This window comes from Caenorhabditis remanei, chromosome V (genome assembly GCF_010183535.1).
Source record: "Caenorhabditis remanei strain PX506 chromosome V, whole genome shotgun sequence".
Classification (NCBI taxonomy): Eukaryota; Metazoa; Nematoda; class Chromadorea; order Rhabditida; family Rhabditidae; genus Caenorhabditis; species Caenorhabditis remanei.
The window spans coordinates 14,287,853-14,314,855 of record NC_071332.1 but is presented as its reverse complement, the minus strand read 5'-3'; the positions used below and the strand labels follow the sequence as shown (position 1 = coordinate 14,314,855).

Genomic DNA, 27,003 nt, shown 5'->3' with positions numbered 1-27,003 from the left:
AGAGTTTATCTAACAAATGGTATGCGTAGTTGGTTTTGATTATTGTAATTTATCTGAGTGCATTCAAAACAAAACATGCACAAAAACTTTCTTGCCAACCTAATATTTTCAGATCTTTACAGGTTTTCCGATAGGTTGCAGATATAAAGAGATGCTTCCTGAAAAGTATCTCTTCTCGATTCCAATTTTTCAAATTTCGTCATGTGTATCAACTGTACAACCTTACGACTTTTCGTCCACAAACCCGGTTCGGGATTTTTACCATTGTCTTTCTCTACATCAACTTTTCTACATCATCAACTAGAGCTGTAGTGCATTTGTTAAAATGTTGAGTTGTTGTATTTAGTTCGGTTTCAAAAGCAGAAGAAGATTTATTATCCTGAACCAAATCCTGACATAATCCCAGAATCAGCGTCTAATTCTCATCGTTCCTACAATTACTTGATACATGTTTATGTAGGTTCAATGTCTTCAGTCGATTCCGTTGGAAGGATCTATGGAAGACTTTGACTCTTCCAGAGAAGTTGTGATTTTCTGACAGAAATGAAAATTATTAGATTCTGAAGTTATTTGATGAACCTGAATTGATCATTTCACCTTTTTCGATACCCGAAAGAGCCAAAATGCTCCTATTTGAATCGGATAGATTTCTGAGATTTAGAGCAAAACATAATATGGATTTTATGGTTCCAAGTGTTGTCTCTCTAATAAACTGATTGGAAATGAACATCACAAGTTCTCTACAAAACTAGATCCCTTTTCAGAAAACCAGTCATCTCTGAAAATATGGAAATCCTCATCCTTCGTTTTCCTTTTCTTGTTTTGGTCCAATTTCTGGTTGTTTCAACATTTGGACAACAAAATATGTCGATAAGATTGCCCATTACATGGATCGGAAAACAAAGAATCCTGAATCCATCTGTCATCTGTGGAATAGTTCAGCAATTAGGTTCTTGTATCGTGATCGCTTTTTCGTGAAGGATGGTTTTCAGAGATAAAACTCATAGTCCAATAGAATACAGTTCCTAGAGTTCTAAATCTGAAAACTCTGCTGATACAAAATTTGGACTAATAATAGAGTTTTTACCACGGTATGAAGTAACAAAAGTTGGCTATTTTGCACAAAAAAGCAAATGTTGATAATTCAGTAGCCGCTACTGTATGTTGATTTCATCAAAGCATCGATTTCATCGGAAGGTTTGCGTGACGAAATGGAGAAGGTTGTTGAGAAAGAGCTCCAACACGCATCGAGAAAAAAGAGAAGAAACTGGAAGCGAACTCTCCTGGATATTTAAAAAAATTTATAAACAACATCTACTTGTGAGTTATTTAACACAATGTAAAAAAAGAAGAATGGACTGGGGGGAAGGGGTGAGACCACGTACGAAATAGGTACAAGTGTCATGAGAAACACAGTGGGATGGGAATGGATGATACTTAAAGTTACCGAAAAAGAAGGGAACAGGATAAATTATATATATTACAAGAAATAAAAACGGGAAAAGGTCTATGTGGAACAGGAAAAGGGGGAGAAAGCTCTAAAACTTATGAAAATTGAACCCGGGGAAAAGAAACAACTTGAATAGGGAACAAGAAAAGAAAAAGACTCGTGGCAAATAAAATGAGCTCTGCTCTAAAAAAACACAATAATTATTCATAAAGTCTCTTTTTCGGCTTGCGTTCTCGATCTGGATACGTCTTCTGTTCTCCTCCACGAAGCTCCTCGATCGTCCTCTTCCGATACACTTTCTTCAATTTCGATGCAGAAGTACTGGCGACATCTGACGCCGTTGAAGACGATGACGATGAAGACGTGACAGGGGAGATCGAATTCGCAGATCGATTGAAAATTGGATCAGCGAATTGGAATCTGAACGTGAGTCTCTTACGCGGCTGTTCTGATGATGACGGTGCCGATGTGGATGGTGGCGTAGAGATCGAAGATTCAGATGACATTTCTGCTGGAGACCTCATGGATGCACCTGATGACGCGACAATATGTGAAGCATCTGGTGACGTGGATACAGTGATTGTCGGTGGCGAAACATATGGCTTGACTCTAAGAGTGATCTGTGGCATTGGCGTCGGTTCAGCTGGAGTTTCCATCTCCGATTTCTCAGAAGCGGCACGATCTGATGGCGTATCTGAATCCGCTCCATCTTCATCTCTGAAATCTCCATTGTCAATGCGGAGAATTTGATTTGCTTTGCGAGTCGCAGCGGCCTTCTTTCCACGAGTCTTTCTGTTCGTTGCAGTTGGATCACGTCTGAAAAAAGGAATAAGTGTTGAGTTTTGGGAAAAGAGGGTCTTCTAACTCACCGACGAATATAAATTCCACAGCTCGCCATCCTCTCCTGCATCTCCACTCTCTCATCTGAAGTCATTGGAACTCTATCATCTCTCTCAAGCCGCCAGTTTCCATCAATTTTGTTTTTCTCGTTATAATAGAAGTCAACGAGTGCCTTATTATCAGCCACTTTGCGGAACTTCTTTGCCATATAGAATTCTTTATACGGCTGCTTCTTTGTTGAATTCTGCTCTCTTTCATATGGAATATTCGCCTTGAACAACGATTGAGCAGGTTTTGGAAGCAACTGTGGAGTACTCATTTGCTTTGCAGCAGCTATGGTGATGTCGATATTGTAATGATAGTAAGCGAGGATTTTCATTACCTGTGAAAATCGAAAAACTAGATTTTGTGACGTGGAGCTCCCAACTTACAGTATCAAAAGGAAGATGGGTGATTTCGGTCTTCAGACGACGCATTTGTCTTGAAGACACTCTTGATTCAGGTTTTTTCATCATATGGCACTCTCTATCCGGTTCCTCTTCAGTCAATGAACGGTCTAACACATCAGGGATGTCGGCGAGAGAGCTGAAAAATGGCATAAATTCTAAATTTTTGAACTCTAAGTGGGTGTTTTTAATATATTCGTACTGCCTGTAGAGACTGTACAATTGCAATTTAATTGCGATACTGTTAACTAGATTTCAGCTCGGGAACTTTCAGTCATCACTTAAAAATTCAAGTTTTTGACTGATTTTGGTATGGAATTTCAAAATTATAGTCATTCTTAACTTTGGTTTTCTTCTAGAAGTTATGATAAAAAATGAAAAATTTTGTAAAAAACGTTCTGAAAACTTTAGAAAAAAAGTTAAAATTTGCTGAAATTTTCCAGCGAAACTTTCTATACGCAATTCAGGGACCCTGAAAACACTGATGATACTGAAAACTGCTGAAAACTACTTATCCGAACTGATTTTCAGACAAATCTCAAAAAATTCGGCTTTCAGCGAAAAAATGTTTATTTTCTCGGATTTTCACTCACTTTTTGTCATGTGTTGAATGGTACTCGCTGTCCGAATTAAGTCTTTGTCGACTTTGAAGAAATTGAAACTTGGTTTCCACTTCTACAGGCTCTGCCATGTCGACGGCGACTTGAGCTTCTTCTTCAGCCATTTTATCGATTTTTCGACGCTGAAAGTGGAAATTTATTAGATTTTTAGACTCTCCGTTTTATTCTGATAGTGTTACACGAAAAAATCACTCGAAAATCTGAAAAATTAGCTGAAAACTATGAGAAATTGTGAGTCATTTGAAAATGTGTACTGGGCGGTGAGAGATGTGAAAAGGCCGCGAGAGAGCGAGGAATAGCGCGTGAAATCCGGAGACGCAGACAGAAAAAGTGACGTTTGGATAGCAATGGACTGAACGAGATGGGAGGAAAGAAATAAGGAAATTGAAGGGTTGTGTTGAGAAAAGAAGAAGAAAATGAATAAGAATTGACAAAACAAATCTAGAATTATTTAGGACGGAAACTTGGAAGATATCTCTAGAATGATAGTGTCAGACGGGACGAGTAAATAGTTGTCATTTGTTTCTACGGGGACCACATGATGACAACTGAAATATTTTGTGAAAAAAGAGTAGAACAAACGTCGGGATTAAGAATAAGAATCAGAACGAATTGGGAAAAGAATTAGGGGCTCGAGATTCTGAATTTGTAGTTGAAAGAGTTCGAGGAAACTTCTAGAATGATTTATTCAACTTTGAAGCTCGTTAACAAGGTAAAAAGAGAAAAAACTTGAACGAAAACTGAAGAAATGAAAAATTAACCAAACCTTCACAATTTCCATACTTATTTTTCGATTCCTTTAATGAAAGTTGAATCAGTTCAACCTACTGATTTCATTTCATTCGACCGAGATGACTTTCCACAAGAAAAGAACTTGGAAAGGTTGGAATAAATGCTAGACATTTGAGCTCGTTCAAATTTAAAGTTTACCGAATGAACAATGTCAAAATTCAAAATCTAGAAACTTCTAAAGAATTTTTCGCTTTGAAAAAGGCGCGAAAATGGAAAGTTTGGAAAATATTAGAGCAAACTTCGATATTGACGAGTAAACATCGTTATTGACTGGAAAACTTAGTAACGAACGCTAAAACTTAAAACCAAATTGTTTTATAAACTTCTGTTCTTCCCTCACATTTCTGGACATTGTGCCAATGAGTAAAGTTGCGAAATTCGAAATGATTATGGTTAAGTTGTTTTTAACAACATTTTCTATGTTTTCGCGAGTGTTTTAGATGGAAATGCAATAGAAAATATATCGAAGTATTGAAAATTAGTTGTCTAAATACCGTTTTTTGAATTGTTAGAAAGCTTTTTTCACTCAACAACCCAAAAAGGACGGAATGAACATTCAGATTCGAAAAGTACGGAATTTCGGACAAACTCTGAGCTACTAAGTTTTTCAGAACATGTTTGAACGTTTTGGAATAATGAATAGATAAGATAACCTACTCACGCTATCCGCTTACAGTACTTCGCGGATATCGCTACAAGACCCAATCATTTAACTCCCTGCGCCTTTAAATGGGAAGACAGGGGTCTAATTTAATTTGGTTTTGGGTTAAGATGAAATAAAAAGGTAAATTTATGAAATATTTGGACAGGAAAGGAGCGACTTATTATGAGCAAAGGAGATGAAGAAACATAGGAAAGGGGAATGAGCGTGCGTGTGTGTGAATGAGTATAACAACGCTATAATGAGGCACTGGAATCGTTAGATCGTTTTAGGGGCGGAGCAGTTACTTTGCACGTCTCGCATATGACATACGAGTGACAGGACCATCGTGTTACGTTAACCAGGATGAGTCAATAACAGAAAATGAGAAGATGAGGAGGCTGTACCCTGAGAAAGTGGAACCGCTGGAATCAAACGGAAAGAGATGATGTGGAAAGGGGTGATGAACTAATAGGAATGATTGATCGGGTAACTGTCCAGCTATCGAGAAATGTCCTTGGAATGCGGATGGACATTTATCTGAAGGAAAACGGGAAGTTCTAGCGAAATGGTCAACATAAGAAATCACTGTAGAGCTATGTTTGTCAAATCAGACCTAGTCACACCGATCCAAACCACATTTTCTCAGCTTTCCTCAGCTGTGAATGTATATTTCTTCAATCTACTCTCTTGTTTACGAAATTTCTATGTGGACGTTTCGAAAATAAAATGAGCCGAAAATAAAATGATATATTTATCTCGATTAATAGTAAACTTTATTCTAGTTCTGAAAATGGCGAGTTCAAGTTCACAACGTCTATCTACTGGAACAGAAAAGTCTCGAAACAGTTATAATGCACCTTCTAGAACTTCAGCTAGATCTGTTGAATTCGGTTCTTGTGGACAAAAAAATATAACAAAGTTAGCTGTCCTTGTTAGAGTACAATAACATAAACGACCGCCGGATGACAATATACCTTGATAAACAATATGGACCAGGAAAATCAATAAATTTGGAATTAAAAGTGATGAAATATTTCGAGAAAATATGAAATGAATGGAAGACCGATCATTTTAGATAAAACAATTATAGCTGATTTCAAATATCGTGGTGAGACCCACTAATAAATCATGTTGCGCCTTCAAATGTATTTGTATGACTACTAGAAGAAATGATCGGCTGTTCAGTGCGGAGAATTTGGGGAAGAACGACTTTTTCTAATTCTAGGGTCGTTTCTCTTTAAGGAATAATTGGAGAGCTTCCAATGTAAAATTCAAAATCGAACTGTCTCACAACTAAGTCATCTCGAATTACATGACTATTTCTATCATATCGATAGACATTAAACTCTGAGTTGTGCATTCAGATTTTATAAAGTATCTAGAACAAAACAAAAATTGAACAAGACATGTCGAACGCTGCAAGGGAACTACTCAATTTTCGCTTTTGTTCTGATGCTCACGTTTAGGTAAAGTGGATGTGAATTTGGAAATTTAGAAGAAGAGAAAAGCTGTCTTTATGGACCTTTTGTACTAAATCATGGTCAGTGTCACTGTGGAACAATTTGAATGTATGCCACTCTGTGATAACTCAAAGTTAAACCTTGACATTATAATTTCAAATTTTCTAGAATTTATGGAACTAGGGAAAATCGCAGATATCAGGGTCAAGGATATGCCCTGAAACTCGAATAGACACACAGACCACTGTATTCAATAAGAAGTGAGATAAGGTGAGAAATACGTTCAAAATAGTTAAATGTTAAGAATTGAATGGAGTGAGGACACAGGGTCTAGGTGTGAGTAGTGAAATCGTATGCGCTCCACTAGACATTGGCGGTAAATTCAAATTTTAATTTTTGCAATTCGCTGTTTCACTGTGGCACTTTGATACGCAGCTTAATCGAACACTTTTTGAGCCGATTTATGCTAGTTTTCGCGCATTTTTGGCCAGTTTTTCGACCGTCGCGCGTCTTTTCGAGATTAATTCTATTCATAAAATAAATAAAATTTTTAAATAAAAAATTTACTTCGAATTTCGCGCTAAAATTTTAGCTGATTTCAGCGGAGCGTGTTTACTTTCACTACTCATCCTGAGACCCTGTGTGAGGAGAGCTGAAAAGAGACACAGCTTCTTCGTAAGAACACGTGAAATCAAGTCAAACCTCTCAACCTCAAGGAAAGTGGAATAGAAAATTGACTACAAAATGAAAAAGAGAAGGAGTTCTGAGAACACATAAACTCTGTTGAAAAGAGCAACTCAACTGGAAAAAGAAACAAGGTAAGAATATATTTGGATGAAGTTGAGATTTGACATTTTAAGGTTAAAAAGGAGGAAAGCTGTCCAATATTCTAGCTTATAGATGAAAAAAAAGTATAAGAGAAGAAAAAGAGGAGAAATGGAGAAAATTGTATCTATGAAATAAAGAGTTTCACACCTTGACTTAAAGGTGTAATGATGTCTGGGTTTCCGTGTGTTCATTCCCAAATTGAAAATGTTTTCGATTTAAACCCCCGCTGAGAACGAGCGGCAGAAAGTTTGGTCAGTTCCGTCGAAAATTCTAGAAATTTCACTTCGGAAATGTTGGTTTTTCTGCTATTTTTGGTGTTTTTCCATCAATTTTTGTCGTTTTCCGCCGAATTTATGAAATTGGAAAACATCAAAAATGATTGAGAACACACCTAAAATAAAATTTGAAAAAATCAACATGACCTAAGTCGAATTTCTAGGCCAGCGCAAATTTTCTCGGCCATTTCACTGACCAAACTTTCTGCCGTTCGCTGCCAGCGAGGTCTAGACCGAATTAAAAAATAAGTTGTAATAAGGGGACGAACGGAGAGTAAAAAAGGATAAAATTTCAAAAAGAAAACGGAGAAGTTGAAATTTGCCCGCTAATCGAATTTTCAGCACAAAACAGTTTATGATTTCATTTCTTTAATAATCAGATATTAAGAAGTTCAGAATCTTTAATGTTTCAAACAATCCGGAAAGACATCAATCAGTGTGAGTTTTCGGAACGTTTCGGTAAACTATCGACAATGAATTTACCAAAAACTGCATTTTCCGAAAACGTTTTACCGAAGTGCTCATATTGGTATGAATTAGAGAGACTACAGCTAGAGCCGTCTTGAAATATAAAATATCTATTTCGTTTCGAACTTTTTATTCATTAAAAAGCTTGTTATTAGTAAAAACTGTTTTTGAAAAGTGAATTTTTTCATTATTTCAATAAATTTCAGTCGAAAAATCACTGAAAACCAGCAAGAACTGATAAAGAAAAGTCGTTGAGAAGCCTAGACACCGTTCTCTAATAGAAGAGCTCTCTATTACAAAAGTAATCTAAAACCTGAACTTTTTTGTTTCAAACCTGTATTTTCGGAAATAATCTTTCTAAAAACTGAAAAAGTTGGAGTTCTCAAAGTTTCTTATCTCAAAACTTATTTTTCCATTCCAAAAATGACCTAGTTTGAAGTATTAGGCTTTTCCAACTATATCTCAACCTAAATGTTTTCTTCTCAAAACTTAGTTATTTTTATTGTTAAAAACTTCGATATTCTGTGTTTTCTTTGAATGATCTCTATACCTATATCCTATTTCTTATTTTGAAATCTTTTTTGCATTATTTTCTGTTAAAAACATCATAAACCATCTGCAATATCTACAAGACAAGTCCAAGTACTAGTCTAGAGGGGCGCATTTGCATCCTTTCCCCCATGACGTGCTTGGAATGAAAGGGACAAACTGATTAGCAAGGGGAGAGGATGTTCAAACAAAAACGAAAAAACGGTGCCTTGGAAATCTAACAAGCAAAGAGCCAATGAGGCAAATTTATAACATGCAAAAGTAATGGGAGTACAGATAAAATTGGAAAATGAAGATTAACACGAAAAATGATAAAAGTTTTTTGAAAATGGGTAAAAATGAGAACAAGAATACAATGAGCAATGAATCAGTTGTCTTTCAGGGGACAAACCAAATATAGAGTGATATCCAGAGCTTTTTGGAATATTTGAATTGGAAGAAGCAATTGATATTTCTATTTTTTCCGTTTTCGATTCTTCTGGACTATTCAACACGTGTTTCATCATTTCTTGAATTTCTTCAGCTTTCAGAGAATTCAGACGAAAATTTCTCCGAAGAGTCAAATTAGATTTCTGTGGAATTGAACATTTCGATTTTCAGTGATTCAAATCAGTTTTCGCCATCAATCATCTATCATCCGTTTCAATGAAAGAATGACGTCAGCTATGGGTACTTCTGATGATCTCTTCCCACTTTGGTAAAGCCTCCTTGAAATTTCTAGATCGATTTGTGATTGCGAAGACCACTGCAAGGTGAGTAACAGATAACGATACTCCTTGACATCATGGACTTGGGACGATGAACAATTTTAGCTGGAAATCATTTTTATATCGCATATTGAGCGTTAAAAAAAAGGTTACAACTTCCAAATTTCATTTTCATCGCCTCGTTATTTTTGCTACAAACTCACTTATTCTTAGGGTGTTCATTATGCGCTATTTTTGCTCATCAAAATTGAGTTTATCGGACATTCAGGTGACACCGAAATACAATGTCAAAGTTGAAGATTTTAGTTGAAAGTGAACGGACTATGTGAACGTGTCGCGGCCTCACTGATTGTCTCACAATGTCCATTAATTATGAAATGTATGGATCGAAAGTTCGTTTTTGTAGTTGACAACTTTCTTGTACCCCATTCTAAACAGCTATCAATACGCAAAGAAGTTTCTCGCAATTGTTGCAATGGCTACAATTTTTCAATGCTAAAATATGAGATTTTGGAGCTGTTCACATTGATGGACTGAAACCGTATAGAAAATGTCTGTATACACTGATAAACAGTTGAGATTGTAAGACAATCAGTAAAGCTGTAGCTCAAGCTGACACTTTTGGGCATTTTTTGCACACTTTTATGCCAGAGAAATGCAAAAAAAAATTAAGTTGAATTCCTGAATGGTATTGAAAAGCATTAAAATGTCAAGATTGTCAAAATTAGCGATGTTTTTCCTGTTTGAACAGGTTTTCAAGTTTTCGTTTAGTTTATTTCGGAACTTGATCTTGTCTCCCGACTGTTTTCGTGTTTAATGAAATCTAATCATAACACTTTATTCTTAGAAATCCAAAGATATATTGATATCACAGTGAGTGACATCTCTAAATACAGTTCCAATCAACATTTGTTTTCCATTATCAAACGAAGTGGCTACTGCTCCCGCTGAAGTGAATCTTCCTTCATCAGAAAATACTTCCACTATTTCAGCGGATTTCCGATCTGCTGAAAACTTGAAACGAAGCACTTGAGTTGGAGAATGAAGATCTTTGTTCTTATGGTTCCCAAGATGTTTGGCCACGTCTTTTAGTACGGGGTGACACGCCTGAAATGGGAAGGACATCCAAGAAGTATGTGGTACATTACTTACCGACCAGAGGTTATCATCCTCATCCACATGAAAATTATCACAAGCTGTCAAGGTTTCAATTTTCGAAACTTCTCGGATCTCCTGTTTTGCCACATTCCAATCGAAAACACCAATGGTTTCTTCATAAATGAAAGAAACGTAAAGCGTCTTTTTATCATTCGAAAGAATGATTCCATTAGTTGCTGTGTTTTCCAAGAGATAATGACTGTTCTGGAAGGTAAATTGAGTTTCAGTTGAGATGTAAGCTAAATTCAATTCAAATCTACCTTCCCATCATAATGAACCAGACTTCCTTTATGGAATCCTGTAGCGATTTCCAGAATATTTCCTAAATTGGAATGATAACCTCCGTCATTGGAAACGAAAAATGAATTTTCTCCAGTGGCAAGAACGTCGTTAGGTCTGTAATAATAAAATATACTCCAAAGTTCAGAAGGAACTACACTACGTACCTAACAAATTTGTCATCTTTGATTGTCCTGACATGGTTCAAAACTCTCTTCTTCTCATCGTAGTCCAGAATCACAATAGAATGTTTAAAATCCTTCGAATGCACCACAACAAACAACCTCACAGTTTCATCTTTCAGTACCCAATGAGATATTCCATGTGGCAAAAATTCAGAATCTTCTAGATTTTTTACTGGAATACGTTCCGCCTTGTAGCTTCTTTGTGACAAATCGTATACAAACATCTCTCCATTATTCTCGGTTTTTGAAGAGTCAGAGTGTAGAAAAACTATTCCAGAAGTGATAAATGCTAGATTTTTCTCATATGAAATTGTGATGTCCTCGGATCCATTCACAACGCCTTCTATTTTCCGACAGGGGCCTGGTCTATGGTTGTAGGTTCGTTTATGCACATCGAGTGTTAATCTGGAAATTAGTTTAGTTTTATTTTTTCAAATATTCCAACTTACAGAACTTTGAAAGAATATTGTACTAGAAAAGCCAGGAATGCCACCAGAATAATTTTTAACATAGCAAAGAAAAATATAGAAAATGAACAAATTGGTCGGTACTTGATCGACAATAAGAGAAAAAGAAAAAAAGAGAAAAAGACAGAGATAGATAACAAACTTTTGACGTGGTTTGTGATGGCATGTTGTGATTTTGTTGTGACTTTTTGTGTTTGTTCTTCTGCTGTAAACAGAAAAATTATAACTGCACTTTAAAAAATTGAGACTTCATTGAACTTTTACTCTAATCAAAATTGCTGTAGATTGAAATGAGAACGCTGTCAAACGGAAGTTGTGGAGACCTTTAAATTTTGAGTTTATCTTTAAAAAATATATTAGGCTAGAAGACTAAATTGTTCGAATAATAGAAAGCTATGACACATTATTTTGTATTTTCTACCTTCCGCTTTTTTTCCTCATTCCCTCGATTCTACATTTCATGTCCCCCTCTTTTTATTAACTCGGAACTGTCTCGTGAGGGATCGTTTCCAGTCTTTTGTATCTATATATTTTTTTTCTTTTCGTCCCAATAAATATATATATATATATATACATCAATAAATATCAGGAGACTTTGATTCCAATCGACAATACATATAACAGATGCTATTCATGTGGTGGAAGACCTTCTGAGTTATTGAGTTAATGAGATTTGAAAACGACGAAATCGAAACTGTACCTGTAGACGAGCTTCAAAGACAATTTGATTGACGCCAAGCTTGAAGACCTACAGGTACCAACCTTGTTCTACGGTGATCAAGTACGAGTTTACAGAGAATTATGTTCGAAAAAATTGGTAATTTCAGTCTTCTACGTCATCTGGACTATATAGTTTGAGAAGCGAGAAAGATGAGGAAGAAAATTATGAGCAATCTGAAGAGAGATTAAATAAAGCTCAATATTCAGCTGATAATTAACTTCTTTTATGATCATAATTTCTGAATGAATTGGTCCCAAAATTCTTTTTTTTTCAACAACGTAGTTTTTTTCAAAAAACAAACACACACACTTAATTTCTATGAGTTTTAGGTATGATTTCTGAATGTTTTGAAAACTCTAGAGTACTTATAATAACACGGCAGTTTATACTTCATCAATTTCGAAATAATAGTTTTTTATCTGTAATGAAGTATTGCTAAGCGTTAAATAACTGATAATTTTAGTTGTCAACACTTCATTCCTCTCCTTCTAAACTCTTCTGTATATAAAGCACTCATTCCAGTCAGATATAACTATTGTTCTTTCACGAGTTTTTCCATTCAATGCTTCAAATAACTAGCTTTTCAGACTACGAGTAATGAACGCGGCAGCTCAAGTTGGATTCTGTGTTCTTTACACTGGGAGTCAAGTTGCTCTGAAAGTTTATGAAACTCGGGTATGTTTGAAGTAACCGACTGAAACAAAACATGAATATATACAGGCGATGAGGGAGTTTCGAATTCAACAAGAAGAATTGCGGCGACAATACGAAGAAAGCATGATGGAAAGGCTCAGGACATGTTCGTTGACATTCTTATTCATTTCCACAATGATTGTTGAGTTCGGTCCTTCGAATAATACCTAAGATAGACGTCATGACTGAGAATTGTATATTGCTCATAAGAAAGTTTATTTTCAGGGCAAACAGAACACAACACCGCAATGGCAGAGGCGCAACAACAATCAGACGAACGTCATCGCAATGCTATCAATGATCGTGATGCTCGCTTTGCGTGAGTTCCTGTTATCGCTACACACTTCCTCTGAGCAAATACAAAACTTGATCAACATTAATTTTTGAATTTTTTTCTTTTTTTAAGAGAAATGCGAAAACAAATTGATAAGATTCAAACCGATTATGATGAGACGATGAAGGAACTCAGGAGAGAGTATGACGAGAAAATCGAAGAAAGAAACAGGGAAGTTGCAGAGAAAACAGAACGAAATGCATTAGCTCATAATCAACATGTCAGTGTCATCGTTTGCATAAAAATTAATGTTTATTTTATTTTCAGTTGGAACATCTTAATGAGCAGCAAAAAATTGAGAAAGCAGAAGCAGATCGCGCATTAGAAACTTGCAAAGTTGAACATGCCGAAGAAGTTAGATTATTGAATGAAGAAACGGAGAGATTCGAGAAAGAAAGAAAAGAAACAGTGGATAGTTTAATGAAAGAAATGGAAAAACAGATTGAAGATTTTGACAGAAAAAATAAAACACTTCATCGAGAAAATGAAAAGTTGTCTATTCTAGCAGCAGAAGAAAGAAGGTGAGTTGACTGAAATCAGATGTATTCAAAACTTATTGTTGAAATTTGTAGAAGTCATCTAGTAGCTGAAAATGAATTGAGAAACCAAATGATTTCTGAAACCATTTCTACAGTAAAGAATACTTTGACATTGGCGGCAAACGAGGATTACTGTAAAAAATATCAGGACATTTTGAAGCCGATAGATGACATAACAAGTGCTATCAGTGCAGCCGAGTCTTGTGTAAGTTTTTCAAAAAAAAAGAATGAGTAACAGTAACTTGAAGTTTCAGTACAAAAAAGCAAAATATAAAACATCTTTAATTAAACCTGGATCAATAAGTGTTTTTGACCAAGACATGAAGACTGGAATTCAAGAATGGAAATATAAGAGGAATGAATTCTATCGGTATTCCATATCGGCTTCAAACGTTCCCGCCAATATACGTTGTTCACTGATGGTAATACAAATGTAAAATCAAAAATGAAACTATTATTAACAGGAAATTACTGACGATATCGGAAAAATGATCAATAGTTTCGACATTAGTGAGATGGAAATCATGTCGACCGCATATGATATCGGAGATTTAGACAAGATGGAATCACAAATCAAGCTTCTCAAAGGTTTTAAGGCCAATTTGATCAATGCGAAATCTGAATATCGACAGATATCATTGAAGATTACGGAGGATAGTGTAAGACTTGTTTTTATCGTTTTGATTTATTTACTAACCATATTTCAGACTGCCTTACCACCCAAAATGCCTCAAATGAAACTAGAGGAAAAAGTTGGGAGTGAATTAGAAAATCCAGAGTAAACTTAGATTGAACTATGCGTTTTCGTTGTTATCTGAGATATAAATGTGATTTTATAAAATTTGAAGAACATCTGAATTGAAATTACTATGTTTTCATACATTTTCTCAAATAAATTACAGATTTTTTACAAAATACTAGTAGATCAGTTAATTATGTTAGTCGCCGTCCGAGGAACCGGACAGTTTATCCGACCTCGATCCAGACGACCTTCCCGATCCTTTCTTGTTCTTCAAGTTGCCAACCCATGCTCCAGTGTTTATGTTGTTAATTGGGAATCCTGCATTGTTTGACATTGTGTAGAGGAAATTGATCATGAACGGATAGTCGGGAGCAGATTGAAATCGAAGACTCTCCACGTACGATACTATAGTCTTCATATTCAGCGGAACTCCTTTGTAGGCTTCTTTGACTAAAAACATCTCTCAGTTTTCTTAATTTTCATATTGAAATTCTTACTCTTTCCAGCAAAAAAGTCATCCTTGACACGAGTAATCTTATCTCTTCCAGATACACACTTCCAAACAATCCCATCTTCCGGATCGAAAATGTCAAAGACCATATAGATCCAACATTCCACGTCATCTTTCCTACCCTGATCTATTCCTTTCATACAAGCTCTCGATGCATATCGGAGGGTTCCGAGGAATTTCACCGACTTCCGAGGAGCCTGAATCAATTCTCAAAAATTAGTGATTGAGGTTGAAGATGTTACTCTATGCTGCTTGGTAGTCGGGTCCAGAAAACTACGCCCAATTCCGAAATCCAGCATGAAAACAGTTGGCTCGGTGGGTCCAAATCCGACGGCGAAGTTAGCTGGTTTGATGTCACGATGGAGGTAACCAAGAGCATGAAGGTCACGGACAGCCTGCAAAATAGATTTTATCTGATCTTGTTTCGATATTTTCAGGACACCATGGATCTACTATTTTCAAAGTAGACTCCATGAATAATCAATCTGTTTGTCTGTTTATCCCGATGTCCTACCTCCAAACTCTGTATTGCAATATTATACGGAGTACTTCTATCATTCAAACAAACTCCATACTTCCTTCGACAATCATCCAACGACGGGCCAACCAGACTCATCACAACAAATTTGCAGCTCAAATCATCACTTTTCCCACGATCCACAAACTCCACAAAGTGTTTGTTTCCATTGCCATGATTTGCCTTCCTTGCCGCAGTGATTGCCATCATAATTCTCACTTCCACTTTCAACCGAAGCATCGTTTTCTTCCCATCCTCACTTTCTGTTTTCAGAGCGTATTGCTTGGATTTGTTCTTCTCATCGTACACTTTGTAGACGTCACCGAACCCGCCACTTCCGAGAAGAGTGACAACCTTCCAGGTGAATGGACCGTTCTTGATAGTGTCATCTGGATTCATTTTCTTGCGTTCTCCCTTTTTCTTTCTGAAATTTAACATTGCTGAAAACTCTACGAACAATCGTAGATCTCTAAAGTTCTCCTACTTTTTTGCTGTCTTCTGCTCTCGACTCTTCTGTTCACGACTCCCTGCTCGACTCGGACGACTTCTTTCTAATCTTTCACGGAGAGTCATTATCAATGATCGGATTCGATGATCAGTTGTATTAGTTTTTTGTCAATAAAAATTCAAAATGAGGGGATTGTTTCGGGGAGAGGTCACATGGAATTGGGGAGACCTGGGGTACCTGGTTAGGTAGAGTTCATTGAAAGAAAATGAACCCTTTGTGCTTCTAATGTTTTGAAAGAAAAAAAAGAAAAATTACAAAACAAGTGTTATACTGTATTTCTAACTTAACCTTGGCTAAAAACTTCATGAACATCACGATCTTTACTAACTTTTCACAAATCCTCGTTTTCTAGTAGTCACAAAAACTGCCGAGCAGAGTTGCGCGGAATTTCGTCTTCCGACTTCCGACTTCCGTTTAGAAAATTTATTTCTGACTTCAAACCCCAAATTTTTGAATTTTCGACGGAAATTTCGGGTTTCCCAGCTTCATTCTGAACCCAACTTCCGCCTTCCGACTTCCGACTTCCGTTTTAGAAAAAATAACTACCGCACAACTCTGCTACCGAGGTAGAATGTTGGTTCATTTACCAAGTCTGATTTCTTGAGTTTGCCAACCTCTTTGTTATTTTCTCCAGTTCATCTCAATGCAAAATATGGAAGAAGGGTCTACCAAAAAAAGAGTTCGCATATGTATAACAAGAAGAATACATCATTCCGCCATTTATTAGAATGCAAACGGGAAGAGAACATAGCGAAAGCGGATTCCTTCCTGGAAAAAAATCTGTTTCCCACAAAAATATGGGGTCTACAACGCATTAGACGTGACTATTCTTTTCTAGGAGTCAGTTTAGAAAAGGGATTCAGAAGACTTTCTGCACGGCAAATGATCGTTTTTAGTACGCGTGTGGAAAGGTTTAAAAAAAGATGTTTATTCTGAGCGACCAAAAAAAGTAAAACAGCGTCAAGAAAATACAAAAAACGTGTTCTTATTTTCTTTTGATTCGACGTTGAATAAACACGAAGCACACGTGGCTAATGTAAAAGCAAACTCATCAAGTAAAACTAACGGATTGGTCATTTAGTTTGTTTGTTGTCTGGTATTTCTCACGATGAGGTCCATGGGAAGTGTCTTTCGTAAGTTTTGCTCTAGAATTTCTGAGAAAAATAAAAACTTCAGGTTCGTTTACTGCAAAGAATTCAAAATCTGCAGTTTTTGTTTTCGTTTTCGCTGTTCTTTTTTCTGGATTTTTGATATCAATACACTACACTACGAGTCAATTCTATCAGGTATTTCAAAGGTTGATATAAATATAATCTGATGTTTTTTAACCCAGAATGGTCGGAGAAGTCTTGTTCGACATCAAAACACAAATTTTAATATAAATCCAAATTGTAATTGTAAATCGGAAAAATCAGGAAGAGTCTATGATTTCTGTTATACGGATCCACAAAATTATTCTTCGGTCGGGATGAAATTTGATTGTGTTCATGTTGACACTCTGGAAAGATTAGGTTAGTTGCCCACTCAGAATAAATTCACTAATATTGTTTTCAGGAATTCTGAACTATCGCGAACCCCTTCCAACTGTCTCTGAACTGATCAAAAACGAAGAGGAAATCGTTTTTGTCTCGACATCATCCGACGATCACTATCAGCACAGTTCAAAGTCTTATGAAAGCGTCCGGAAGTACTATCCCAATCACAAATATATTCTATACGGTCTTCATATGTCACCTGATTACATCAAACGACTCCCGAAGGATACTAATTTCGAATTCCGACAATTCAATACTGCTCAATATCCGGAATATGTCAGTCAATGGCTACAATATCGTTTCAAACCACTCATTATGGCTGAAGTTTCGAAAGAATTTCCGAATGTTTGGTGGATAGATGCACATGTAGAAATGAAACAACCAAATGTCATCAAGAGATTTTTTGACGAAGTTGCGACTAACCGATCTTCAGACGACTTTTTTTCAATCACTTCGTTTCTGGATACTGGTCATAGTAATTTTGCGACATTATTTCCAGGTGTGGGTCATTCCTTATGGGTTTTCTGATTCCCTTCTTTGTGGCATTTTAAGATTCGATAGATTTTTACTATCCTGTTCACTTATTTTCTCTTCTTGAATTTTCATTAGAATATATATCAAAAGCATTGCAGAAATATTGAAATACTTTCCTTCGAACTCCATTCAGTTGCTGAAAATGACGGAGCAGGTGTGTGCTGGAATAATTCATATCCCAAGAACAGAACACACACTTCAAATATTCAAATGGTAAAAACTTGATGCTCATTTTTCAGTTTATTCTTAATATTCATATAATTTTAGGTACGTACTTTGTGCACTCGATGAGGAATGTATGAATCCACCTGGTGCTCAAATATATTGCAAGTTCGGACCGAACCGATACGATTACTTCGCCAACTGCTTCCGATTTGATCAATCTGTGTTGAACCTGTTGCTGCTCAATCAGTTTCAGGATCCTCATAAATATTTGTCAGAGTTAGGAGAGATGTTTGGTCGAATGTAGAGAAATTGTAATAAACTATTTATCGCGTTCCTGTCGTATTAATCTCAAGATCATTAATGGAGTGTTTCACTTAAAACACAAAATATGTCTGTTTCATAGCAAGTAATCACATTTACATACCAAAACCACTAGTTTCTGTAAGCGACGAATCCCTTCTTTTTGGATTTTGGAAGGTCTTTCAACTGTTCAATCATCTCTCCTTATTATGTGATTTTCTCAGCTCAATCAGCCACTATCGTTATAACTTTTCAATCAAATTCTGTCAGCTCTTTCTCTACATTTTCTTTTTTGTTTTTAACGTTGAGACGCGATTAGGCCTTCATATTCTCTGCTGGACGTAAAATTATCACTTCGTCCTCCAAGTTCCGTTAGGTCTTCCAAATTCTCTTTGGGTCCTCTAAATTCCAATTGGTCCTCCAAGTTCTCTTTTTAGTATTTTTTAAACTCTTAAAATCATCATGATGCTGAGATTGAAAACACAAAATGAGTTTGCTGCCGACACTCCGACATCCCACGTCGTCATGGCTTCAACACTACTTGACACCTCGTGGCGGAAACTCCCGGACCCCCTAATAGTGTGTGGTTTTCGAACCTTTTTCTTCGAAAGATTTCAATTTCGAAAGATTTTTCAAAAGATCTTTTGTGAGATCTCTCGAAAATTGTTCAGAAATGATGTGTCACCTTAACTGTATGCGTGTTCTCAAATCAATGGTTTTGTCACTTTCTTTTTTGAATTCGTTACCTGTGGACTAATACAAAATCGTCTTTTTTTGAAAATAACTGACTGAACTCTTCGAAAATGTTTTGAAAAATAGCCTTTCAAAAAGTCAATTTTAACGAAAGAATTTTGAAAGACCATTAGACGAATCCTTCAAAAGTTTTTTGAAGTCGTCGAGTGAGTAGATGATACACGTAGCTAACGGAAAACCAACACATATGTACACATTGAATATACATTGAACACGTTGAATAGAACACATTGAACATGCTATTGAACACATTGAATAGAACCTACATATCATCTTCATTTTTGCAGACGTTTTTGGTGATTTTTTTACGGTGATACCGATTGGAAGAGTCTTTCGTAAGTTTCGCTCAAGAATTTCTGAGTGAACTAGTCTGAGCAAAATCTCGCTTAAGTCAAGAAGCCATGTTAATTTCGCGCCGCCGTTGACTTTTAAAAACGATCGATCAAGCTTTAATAACTATTTTTCCGGAAGATAGGATAACCCGTATGAAAACTATTCTAGACCAAAACCAAACAACATTTTCCTTATCGAAATGAACCTTTTTCTCCTTTGTTTTGCTCTTTTTGGAGCATCCTACGCTCAATTCAGCGAATCGGCTCAAGCAGATATCTTGAAAGCTCGCAACAGCCTAAAATCAGCATTTACCATGGGAACATTTTCAGCTCAACTAGTCCCTTTTTAGTATAGCTGAATCATAAGAAAAGTTTCGAAAAAATGTAGAAAACATTTCACAACGCTCTCATGTTTTTTGGATTTTTGGGAATAGCGGTTCTAACTTTAAAACATATTTGTGTTCATAAAATACGTATTTCTATTGACTATCCAAAATTATGAGTGGTTTCTTTCCAAGGTGAAAAATAGCAGAAATATCACAAATTTGAAAAAGTAACTTTCTCAAATCAATGATATTGCCTCTTTCTTTCTGGAATCCGTAACCTTTGGACCAACACAAAATCTTCTTTTTTGACAAAAAAACACTGCACTTTTCGAAAATGCTTCGAAAAGTACTCTAATTTTCGAAACATTTTTTTTGAAACTTTTTTTCGAAGACATACACTAGCCGCTAACTCCGCTTCCGCCACAGAAAATTATAAAACGGTGTCAAAAAGCGTATTCCAATTACATTTTTTTTTGATTTGACGTCGTCGGATGAGGAAACGATACACATGGCTAATGGAAAACCAACACATTGAACACATCGAATAGAACCAACAAATCTTATTCTTCTTCTTGGCAGTTTTTCTTACGATGAGATCCATCGCAAGTGTCTTTCGTAAGTATCGCTATAGAATTTCTGAGAACAATCAAAAACTTCAGGTTCGTTTCCTATGAAGAATTTTAAATCTCCACTTGTTCTTTTCGTTTTCGCGGTTGTTTTTTCTGGAGTTTTGGTGTCAATACACTACACTACGAGTCTATTCTATCAGGTATTTCAAAGGTTGATATAAAAATAATCTGTTGATTTTTGACCCAGAATGGCCGGAGAAATCTTGCTCGACATCAAAACACAAATTTAAATGTAAATCCAAATTGTAATTGTAAATCGGAAAAATCAGGAAGAGTCTATGATTTCTGTTATACGGATCCACAAAATTATTCTTCGGTCGGGATGAAATTTGATTGTGTTCATGTTGACACTCTGGAAAGATTAGGTTAGTTGCCCACTCAGAATAAATTCACTAATATTGTTTTCAGGAATTCTGAACTATCGCGAACCCCTTCCAACTGTCTCTGAACTGATCAAAAACGAAGAAGAAACAGTTTTCGTCTCGACATCATCCGACGATCACTATCAGCACAGTTCGAAGTCTTATGAAAGCGTCCGGAAGTACTATCCCAATCACAAATATATTCTATACGGTCTTCATATGTCACCTGATTACATCAAACTACTCCCTAAAGATACTAATTTCGAATTCCGACAATTCAATACTGCTCAATATCCGGAATACGTCAGTCAATGGCTACAATATCGTTTCAAACCACTCATTATGGCTGAAGTTTCGAAAGAATTTCCGAATGTTTGGTGGATAGATGCACATAGAATCATGAAGCAGCCAAATGTTATCAAGAGATTTTCTGAGGAAGTGGCGACTAACCGATCTTCAGACAACTTTTCTTCTATCACATCGTTTGGTGATACTGGTCATAGTAATTTTGCGACATTATTTCCAGGTGAGGGTAATTCCTTATGAGTCTTAGCGGCATTTTAAGATTGGACTGATTTTGACTGCCCAATTCATTTATTTTTTCTTCTTATGTTTTCATTAGAATACGTTAAAGGTATATATCATAAGCATTGCAGAATTATTAGAATACTTTCCTTCGAACTCCATTCCGTTGCTGAAAATGACGGAACAGGTGGATGCTGGAAAAATTCATATCCCAAGAACAGAACACACACTTCAAATATTCAAATGGTAAAAGCTTGATGCTCATTTCTCAGTTTATTCTTAATATTCATATAATTTTAGGTACGTGCTTTGTGCACTTGATGAGGAATGTATGAATCCACCCGGTGCTCAAATATATTGCAATTTCGGGCCGAATCGATACGAAACCTTCGCGAATTGCTTCCGATTTGATCAATCTGTTTTGAACCTTTTGCTATTGAATCAGTTCCAGGACCATCACAAGTATTTTATAAAACTGAATAATTATTTAGGTTAAATGTAGAGAATGTTTCATAAATAATTGTAATTTTCTCTCTTTTTTCTGTTGAAAACACAAAATGCGTTCACTCTACTGGATAAACTATGCATCTCATACTTCCAGATTGAAATATTGTAGCACTGCTGTTCAAAGTGAAAAAAAAAACAGAATTGTGCCAATTGATCAGCATTTTGTTTGAACTTGGTTTGTTAGTTCACGGACTAACAAAAACAAATCAGAGGAAGACCTGAGATAAACTGTTGGCGGACGACATAACTTTTTTAAACTTTTGTTTCTTCCTCTTGGAGATCAATATAATTTTTTTATTTTAAAAAAATGTTCTTCTTTAGAAATATTGAAGTCTGTACGTATTCATGAATGATTTCACATTTAATCCGTTTTTCTTCAGTTCAGAAACAACCAAGTAAGTCGATCGAAATTTTCAGTTTTTCGTGAGAATTGTGACGCCATTTGTTTACGGAAGGATTCCTTCCGCTCATTTCTTATCAGTTCCTATTTCTTCGCGTTTTTCGACCTTTTCAGTTCACATTAATTCAAAAATTTTTTTTTTGTTCGTTTTTGTTTCTAAATCTTTTCCAGCCAGCTGCTTCCTTTGCCTACGGATTTTTCCTTATATAAATTTTATTTATTTATCAGTTCAAATACAAGTTGCTCATAGATTGTTCATAGAAGATCATTGATTTTTTGCGTGAAACTTCCAAAATTCTCTGATCAGACTGAATTACATAGAAAATTCGTTTTATTTTGGATTTTTCTGCCAACAAAATTTCTCAATTGTTTTTTTTATTTCAGAGGAAAAATATATACTTTTGAAGTCTATGTTTTTTTAAAAAACTTTTTCGACCCTCCAAACTTCCTGGAGAAGTGTGTGAAGTTTCAGTGAGCGTTCGATATGTGACCTATATCATTCGAAACCTAAAACCATTTTATGAATAAATTTGTAAGTGAAAACTGCGCAATTCCCTGTGGGTAGAGAAATCTAGGTGAGATGCTTCAACTGCGAGTACAAAAATATCTGAAATTGTTGCTATAAGTCGGCAGAGAATTTTGTGCTAGACACTAACGTGCACTCCTTTATGCAAGAGATGTTTATTTCCGATCCAAAATTTTGCGTCGACCCTTATATGGATGTCCCATTTTTCGTTATATTTGAACCCTGATTTCTCCCTCTACAGATGCATAAATCACAAATTTGTTCACTCATGGTCTATGCTTTCAAGGGTATAGGTTACATGCCAAAACCCCGCAGACTTCCTTAGTCGGTTACATTTATTTTGAAGAAAGGAAGACTTCAGTTTCATTACAGGAAGAAAAGATAAGAGTTCTGAAATTTTACTGTCTGCATCTCTATAAAGTTTGCGCTGAAAACGATTTTTTGACAGCTGATCAAACAATGACACCTCAGAAAACCAGAAACAGGAATGGAAGCAAAATTATGAAACTCCCAACAAACTTTATACCGTTTCAAAAAATGTGTGTCTAGTTTTTCTTTCGTTTAACATTTTTTTAACTTCACTTTTCCAGAAGTTCTCGCCAATGCATGCTGATTTTTCACGAGTATTTTCGAACAATAGCAAGAAACACATAAAAGGGATCTCGATCGAATATAAAAGTTTGGAAGTGATTCTGCTGATATGGTTCTTCGATTTCCCACTGGAATCTCTTACATTGTTTTTCCAAAATGGAGATGGGTCTCCATTTATTTGGTCGGAAGGGAAAAAAGCGAAATTTATATGGAAGGACAACGAGTATCACCGCGTTTTTCTGGAGTTGTTGAGAACCATCATTACCAATGTCAAGACTCCTCTGGAATACTTCAATGTTCAATTTTCCTGTTCAAACGATTTTGTTAATTTTGAAACCATTCTGAAGGATTCTGACAATGGAAATCTTCAAATCTATTATATTCATCTTCAAACTAATAATATGCAAGAATTCATGACAGTGCTACCGTATGTAGAGCCCGTTCACCTGAAGAGAGTGCAATTGGACATTAAGGACCATACTATAGACATGGAATCCATTTTCAAATCGGAACAATGGAAAAAATCCAATGGCTTGCAATTAACAGTTTCAATGAATATGGTATCATCGTCTCAGTTGAGATCCGTAAAATGGGTGAGTCAAATCTATGAAGTGGAAATAATCAGTTCCAAAATTATCATTGAAAAAAATCAAATTGTTTTCCACCTGCGTCTCTTCAGTCCGAACTTTTCTTTCGAAAAGTCCTATTATTTCAGGCACTTGTCAAATGTACAAATCCAAAAGAAATCCATATCCACTATGATCACATCGATGAAAATTCACTCGATGATTTATTTGGTCGTCCGTTTCGAAATAATCGTGACGAAACTGTTCGAGCAGTCCGAATCCCTGATATTGAACATGGTTTCTTGGAAACGAAAATTTCCAACTCTCCGGATGTGATAAGTTTTATTTGGAGAAAATTTGACAATGAAGTAATTGGAGAGTATGGGCTGGAACATTTGGCAGCTATTATTCCGAGATCTGAACGGATATTAAGCGCGTTCGAAAATCCACTGATTTTGAAAAATGTTATCGAGTATCTTGGATGTTCTGATATGTGAGTCACTTTTCCTGGAGACACGTTGGAACTAAAAAACTGAATTTTTCAGACAACGAATGCGGAAACTTTCTAAAAATATTCGAAACTGCGTCGATCTCATCAAAACGGACCCAAGAATAAATAAGTTAGCTGTAAGAGTTGAGGGAATCAATACTATTAAACTGGAAATAAGTCTTCGCAATGAAGAATCGGTTTCAATTTTTTATTGGCAAAATGGAAACAACTGTAGTGTAAACCGGAACGTTCTGAAGAAAGAAAACTTCCGATCCATTTTTATAAAAGACTTTGAATCCAGTTTGAAAGGACAGAGGAGAGAACTGGAAGAGTTTTGTGTTGATTTTTCTTATCGATGTCGAGAGAATAAGAGTGAAATGGATGATAGAGAGAAGCTAGAGATGGATACGAGTCCTTTGGTTCATCTGCTTGAAGAATATTTGAAGTCTAGAAACTCAAATTTGCAAGTCAAAAAGCTTACTCTTATTGGTCTAAACCATTATTACATTCTTCGAATTCTGCCATACATCGATCCCGATTTTTTGGAAAAAATCGAATTCACTGACTCCAGCAGATCTGAAAAATCAATCGATATTGAAGAGCTGTCAATGTTGGATCAATGGAAACAGGCAAATGAATTGGTCATTAGCAGGATTATAGTTTCAACTCCTATTTCAAAACTGGAAGTATTCAACTTTTCGAAAGTGGAAATTATGGTTCAAACAATTACCGCAGAGGATGTCTTATATTTGAAAAGAGTGAGTGATGAATTCCTAGCTCCGCCCAGTTTAGAAACTCTCCCAAAACTAACATGATAAACTTGTGGTTTTGAAATTACTTGCAGATTATTGAAAGGTCTAAAGTTTGAATTCCAGAAGTTTCTTCAACCATCTTCTCTACTGAAACTCAAGATCACACTCGAGAGTCCGATTACCGAGAATACAATGACTGATTTATTGGGACGTCCATATTCAAACAAATTCCAGAGAAGTGTATGGTACTTTAGAATGAGAGATAACGAAGAAGCCCTTCATATAATGCATTATATGTCCAGATGTATTATTTTTACCCGAATCGACATGTCTACTGTTCCAGATGATGCCCTCTTAGAATATTAATAAAGTTGGCGTTTCAATCGGGTAATTTTCCAAACTACAGCGACACTAAAATGAAGATAAACTACCTCTGAAACATGAATATTTCTTGATTACCCTTGAATTTCGTATTGCTTTTCTTCTAGAGAACGAAACTCACTACGTCATAAGCGAACTTGTGGCAATTAACTGCTTATCAGCGAAAGAACAATAAATTCAAAGCAAAAAACAAGGGCGTTTTCTCCTGTATTTAGTTTGAATTAAAGTATTACAAAGTTTCAAGAAGATAATGAAAGTTCGAAAATTAGTGACAGCGATTGAATAGCATTACTGCAAAAGAGAACACACAATCATCGTTTTATTTTTCTGGTCATTGAACAGATCCCCACTATGAAACTGTTAAATCAGAAAAGCAGTAAAAGTGAATTTTGAAAAATCTGGAACAACATTTTCTGGTACTTTTCAGCTATATTTTCTGTGCTTGAGTAAGGTTGTGACTTTTGCAATCTATCTGTCAAAAGAAGTTATGATTGGCAAAACATAAATACACAGATGGATCTGTTGGTTGTTAGTAAAGATTATGATAAGAAACACACTGGACACGCCCGTGATTAGTTCTTGAGCAAGAGGCTGAATGCGAATTTTCCGATTATACTTTAAATCGCTCACTCCAGTTCTTCGGTCCCCGCTGAAATCTTATCGAAAGACGCGATACATTTTCTGAATTCAGCTTTTCAACATACATTTTATTAGAGTATTGTTGAGAAGCTCCTCCTCTCCAACTCTCCTAATATATAAAGACTGCCAGTAATGCTGTTCATCAGCCTACTTTCGCTTCTCATATACCATTTTTCTACGAACAAATATGTTTTAGAAGAAAACAAAAATGATCTTTTGTTTTCTTCGTTTCAATTGGTAAAGCTACATTCAGAGTCTTTTGTAATCGTATTGACGCACCAAATGTGCTGATAAATTTGTGGTTTCTGATTGGACGCCATACTGACGGCGGCCGATCCCTTTTTGATTAAAGAGAAGAAGTGACGATTCTAAACGGGCTCGTTGATGATAAGAATAGTCATGAGCAAATTGAAACTAGTCGATATTTTTAGGTGTTTCTTTCATTTTCTTATTCAAAAAAAAATTTATAAGTGTCATTACTTTTCTTCCAGTTGGAACATGAAATAGCTGCATAATCCGATTTGTGAATCAAGATGTTGCAGATTTACTGCCCGTTAAATACTGGTCATCATCAAAAGACCATTTTTTTCTAATTAAACGAGTGAGTTTGATAACCATTCATTTGAAGAAGACATATTCTCGGAGAATAGATTTTTTCTGCACCGCCTTCACTTTTAATAGTTACCGTCTTGATTCTGAAAAATGTTAATTGATTTTGTTAATTCTTATGTATGTCTACATATACCTATTAACGGATATTCATATGTCACTGTTTTTATTCACTCAGCATGTTGCTTCCAACGGTTTTCAAATCTTCCCATGTTTCGAAATCTACGATCAACTTCCAATATTGACCCGCTTTGGCGCCGTTTTCCGTCGGTGACGCAACAGTATTTGTTCGTATTTGCTATAAAAGCATGTTCCAGATTTCGAAATAATGTTTAGGAGCATAGAGCAA

General features: G+C 35.8%; 8 protein-coding genes across 8 annotated transcripts; 5 read left to right on the top strand and 3 right to left on the bottom strand.

The window, feature by feature from the left end:
• Positions 1 to 1,650: 1,650 nt before the first annotated feature.
• Positions 1,651 to 3,460, bottom strand: GCK72_019952 (uncharacterized protein; the record flags this gene model as incomplete). The annotated part of the gene is made up of 4 exons (XM_003115996.2): positions 1,651 to 2,266; positions 2,320 to 2,672; positions 2,722 to 2,875; positions 3,330 to 3,460. 4 exons carry the CDS (start codon positions 3,458 to 3,460, stop codon positions 1,651 to 1,653), a joined length of 1,254 nt encoding a protein of 417 aa, XP_003116044.2.
• A 6,461-nt stretch (positions 3,461 to 9,921) lies between these two features.
• Positions 9,922 to 11,211, bottom strand: GCK72_019951 (uncharacterized protein; the record flags this gene model as incomplete). Its single annotated transcript, XM_003116120.2, has 5 exons — positions 9,922 to 10,185; positions 10,231 to 10,440; positions 10,497 to 10,632; positions 10,683 to 11,105; positions 11,150 to 11,211. 5 exons carry the CDS (start codon positions 11,209 to 11,211, stop codon positions 9,922 to 9,924), a joined length of 1,095 nt encoding a protein of 364 aa, XP_003116168.2.
• Positions 11,212 to 12,485: 1,274 nt separating this feature from the next.
• GCK72_019950 (uncharacterized protein) lies at positions 12,486 to 14,236 on the top strand (the record flags this gene model as incomplete). Its single annotated transcript, XM_003116078.2, has 9 exons — positions 12,486 to 12,563; positions 12,609 to 12,687; positions 12,807 to 12,900; positions 12,988 to 13,135; positions 13,183 to 13,436; positions 13,488 to 13,659; positions 13,709 to 13,876; positions 13,919 to 14,113; positions 14,162 to 14,236. The coding sequence occupies 9 exons, from the start codon at positions 12,486 to 12,488 to the stop codon at positions 14,234 to 14,236; spliced, it is 1,263 nt and encodes a 420-aa protein (XP_003116126.2).
• A 156-nt stretch (positions 14,237 to 14,392) lies between these two features.
• Positions 14,393 to 15,797, bottom strand: GCK72_019949 (uncharacterized protein; the record flags this gene model as incomplete). Its single annotated transcript, XM_053733309.1, has 5 exons — positions 14,393 to 14,646; positions 14,694 to 14,904; positions 14,950 to 15,102; positions 15,222 to 15,648; positions 15,709 to 15,797. The coding sequence occupies 5 exons, from the start codon at positions 15,795 to 15,797 to the stop codon at positions 14,393 to 14,395; spliced, it is 1,134 nt and encodes a 377-aa protein (XP_053582222.1).
• A 1,052-nt stretch (positions 15,798 to 16,849) lies between these two features.
• GCK72_019948 (uncharacterized protein) lies at positions 16,850 to 18,270 on the top strand (the record flags this gene model as incomplete). Its single annotated transcript, XM_053733308.1, has 6 exons — positions 16,850 to 16,865; positions 16,909 to 17,018; positions 17,066 to 17,243; positions 17,287 to 17,768; positions 17,935 to 18,014; positions 18,069 to 18,270. 6 exons carry the CDS (start codon positions 16,850 to 16,852, stop codon positions 18,268 to 18,270), a joined length of 1,068 nt encoding a protein of 355 aa, XP_053582221.1.
• Positions 18,271 to 20,267: 1,997 nt separating this feature from the next.
• Positions 20,268 to 21,214, top strand: GCK72_019947 (uncharacterized protein; the record flags this gene model as incomplete). The annotated part of the gene is made up of 4 exons (XM_053733307.1): positions 20,268 to 20,292; positions 20,337 to 20,446; positions 20,494 to 20,671; positions 20,715 to 21,214. The coding sequence occupies 4 exons, from the start codon at positions 20,268 to 20,270 to the stop codon at positions 21,212 to 21,214; spliced, it is 813 nt and encodes a 270-aa protein (XP_053582220.1).
• Positions 21,215 to 21,368: 154 nt separating this feature from the next.
• GCK72_019946 (uncharacterized protein) lies at positions 21,369 to 21,689 on the top strand (the record flags this gene model as incomplete). Its single annotated transcript, XM_003116216.2, has 2 exons — positions 21,369 to 21,439; positions 21,494 to 21,689. 2 exons carry the CDS (start codon positions 21,369 to 21,371, stop codon positions 21,687 to 21,689), a joined length of 267 nt encoding a protein of 88 aa, XP_003116264.2.
• Positions 21,690 to 23,618: 1,929 nt separating this feature from the next.
• GCK72_019945 (uncharacterized protein) lies at positions 23,619 to 25,391 on the top strand (the record flags this gene model as incomplete). Its single annotated transcript, XM_003116353.2, has 4 exons — positions 23,619 to 23,810; positions 23,933 to 24,276; positions 24,329 to 25,031; positions 25,149 to 25,391. 4 exons carry the CDS (start codon positions 23,619 to 23,621, stop codon positions 25,389 to 25,391), a joined length of 1,482 nt encoding a protein of 493 aa, XP_003116401.2.
• Positions 25,392 to 27,003: the final 1,612 nt, after the last annotated feature.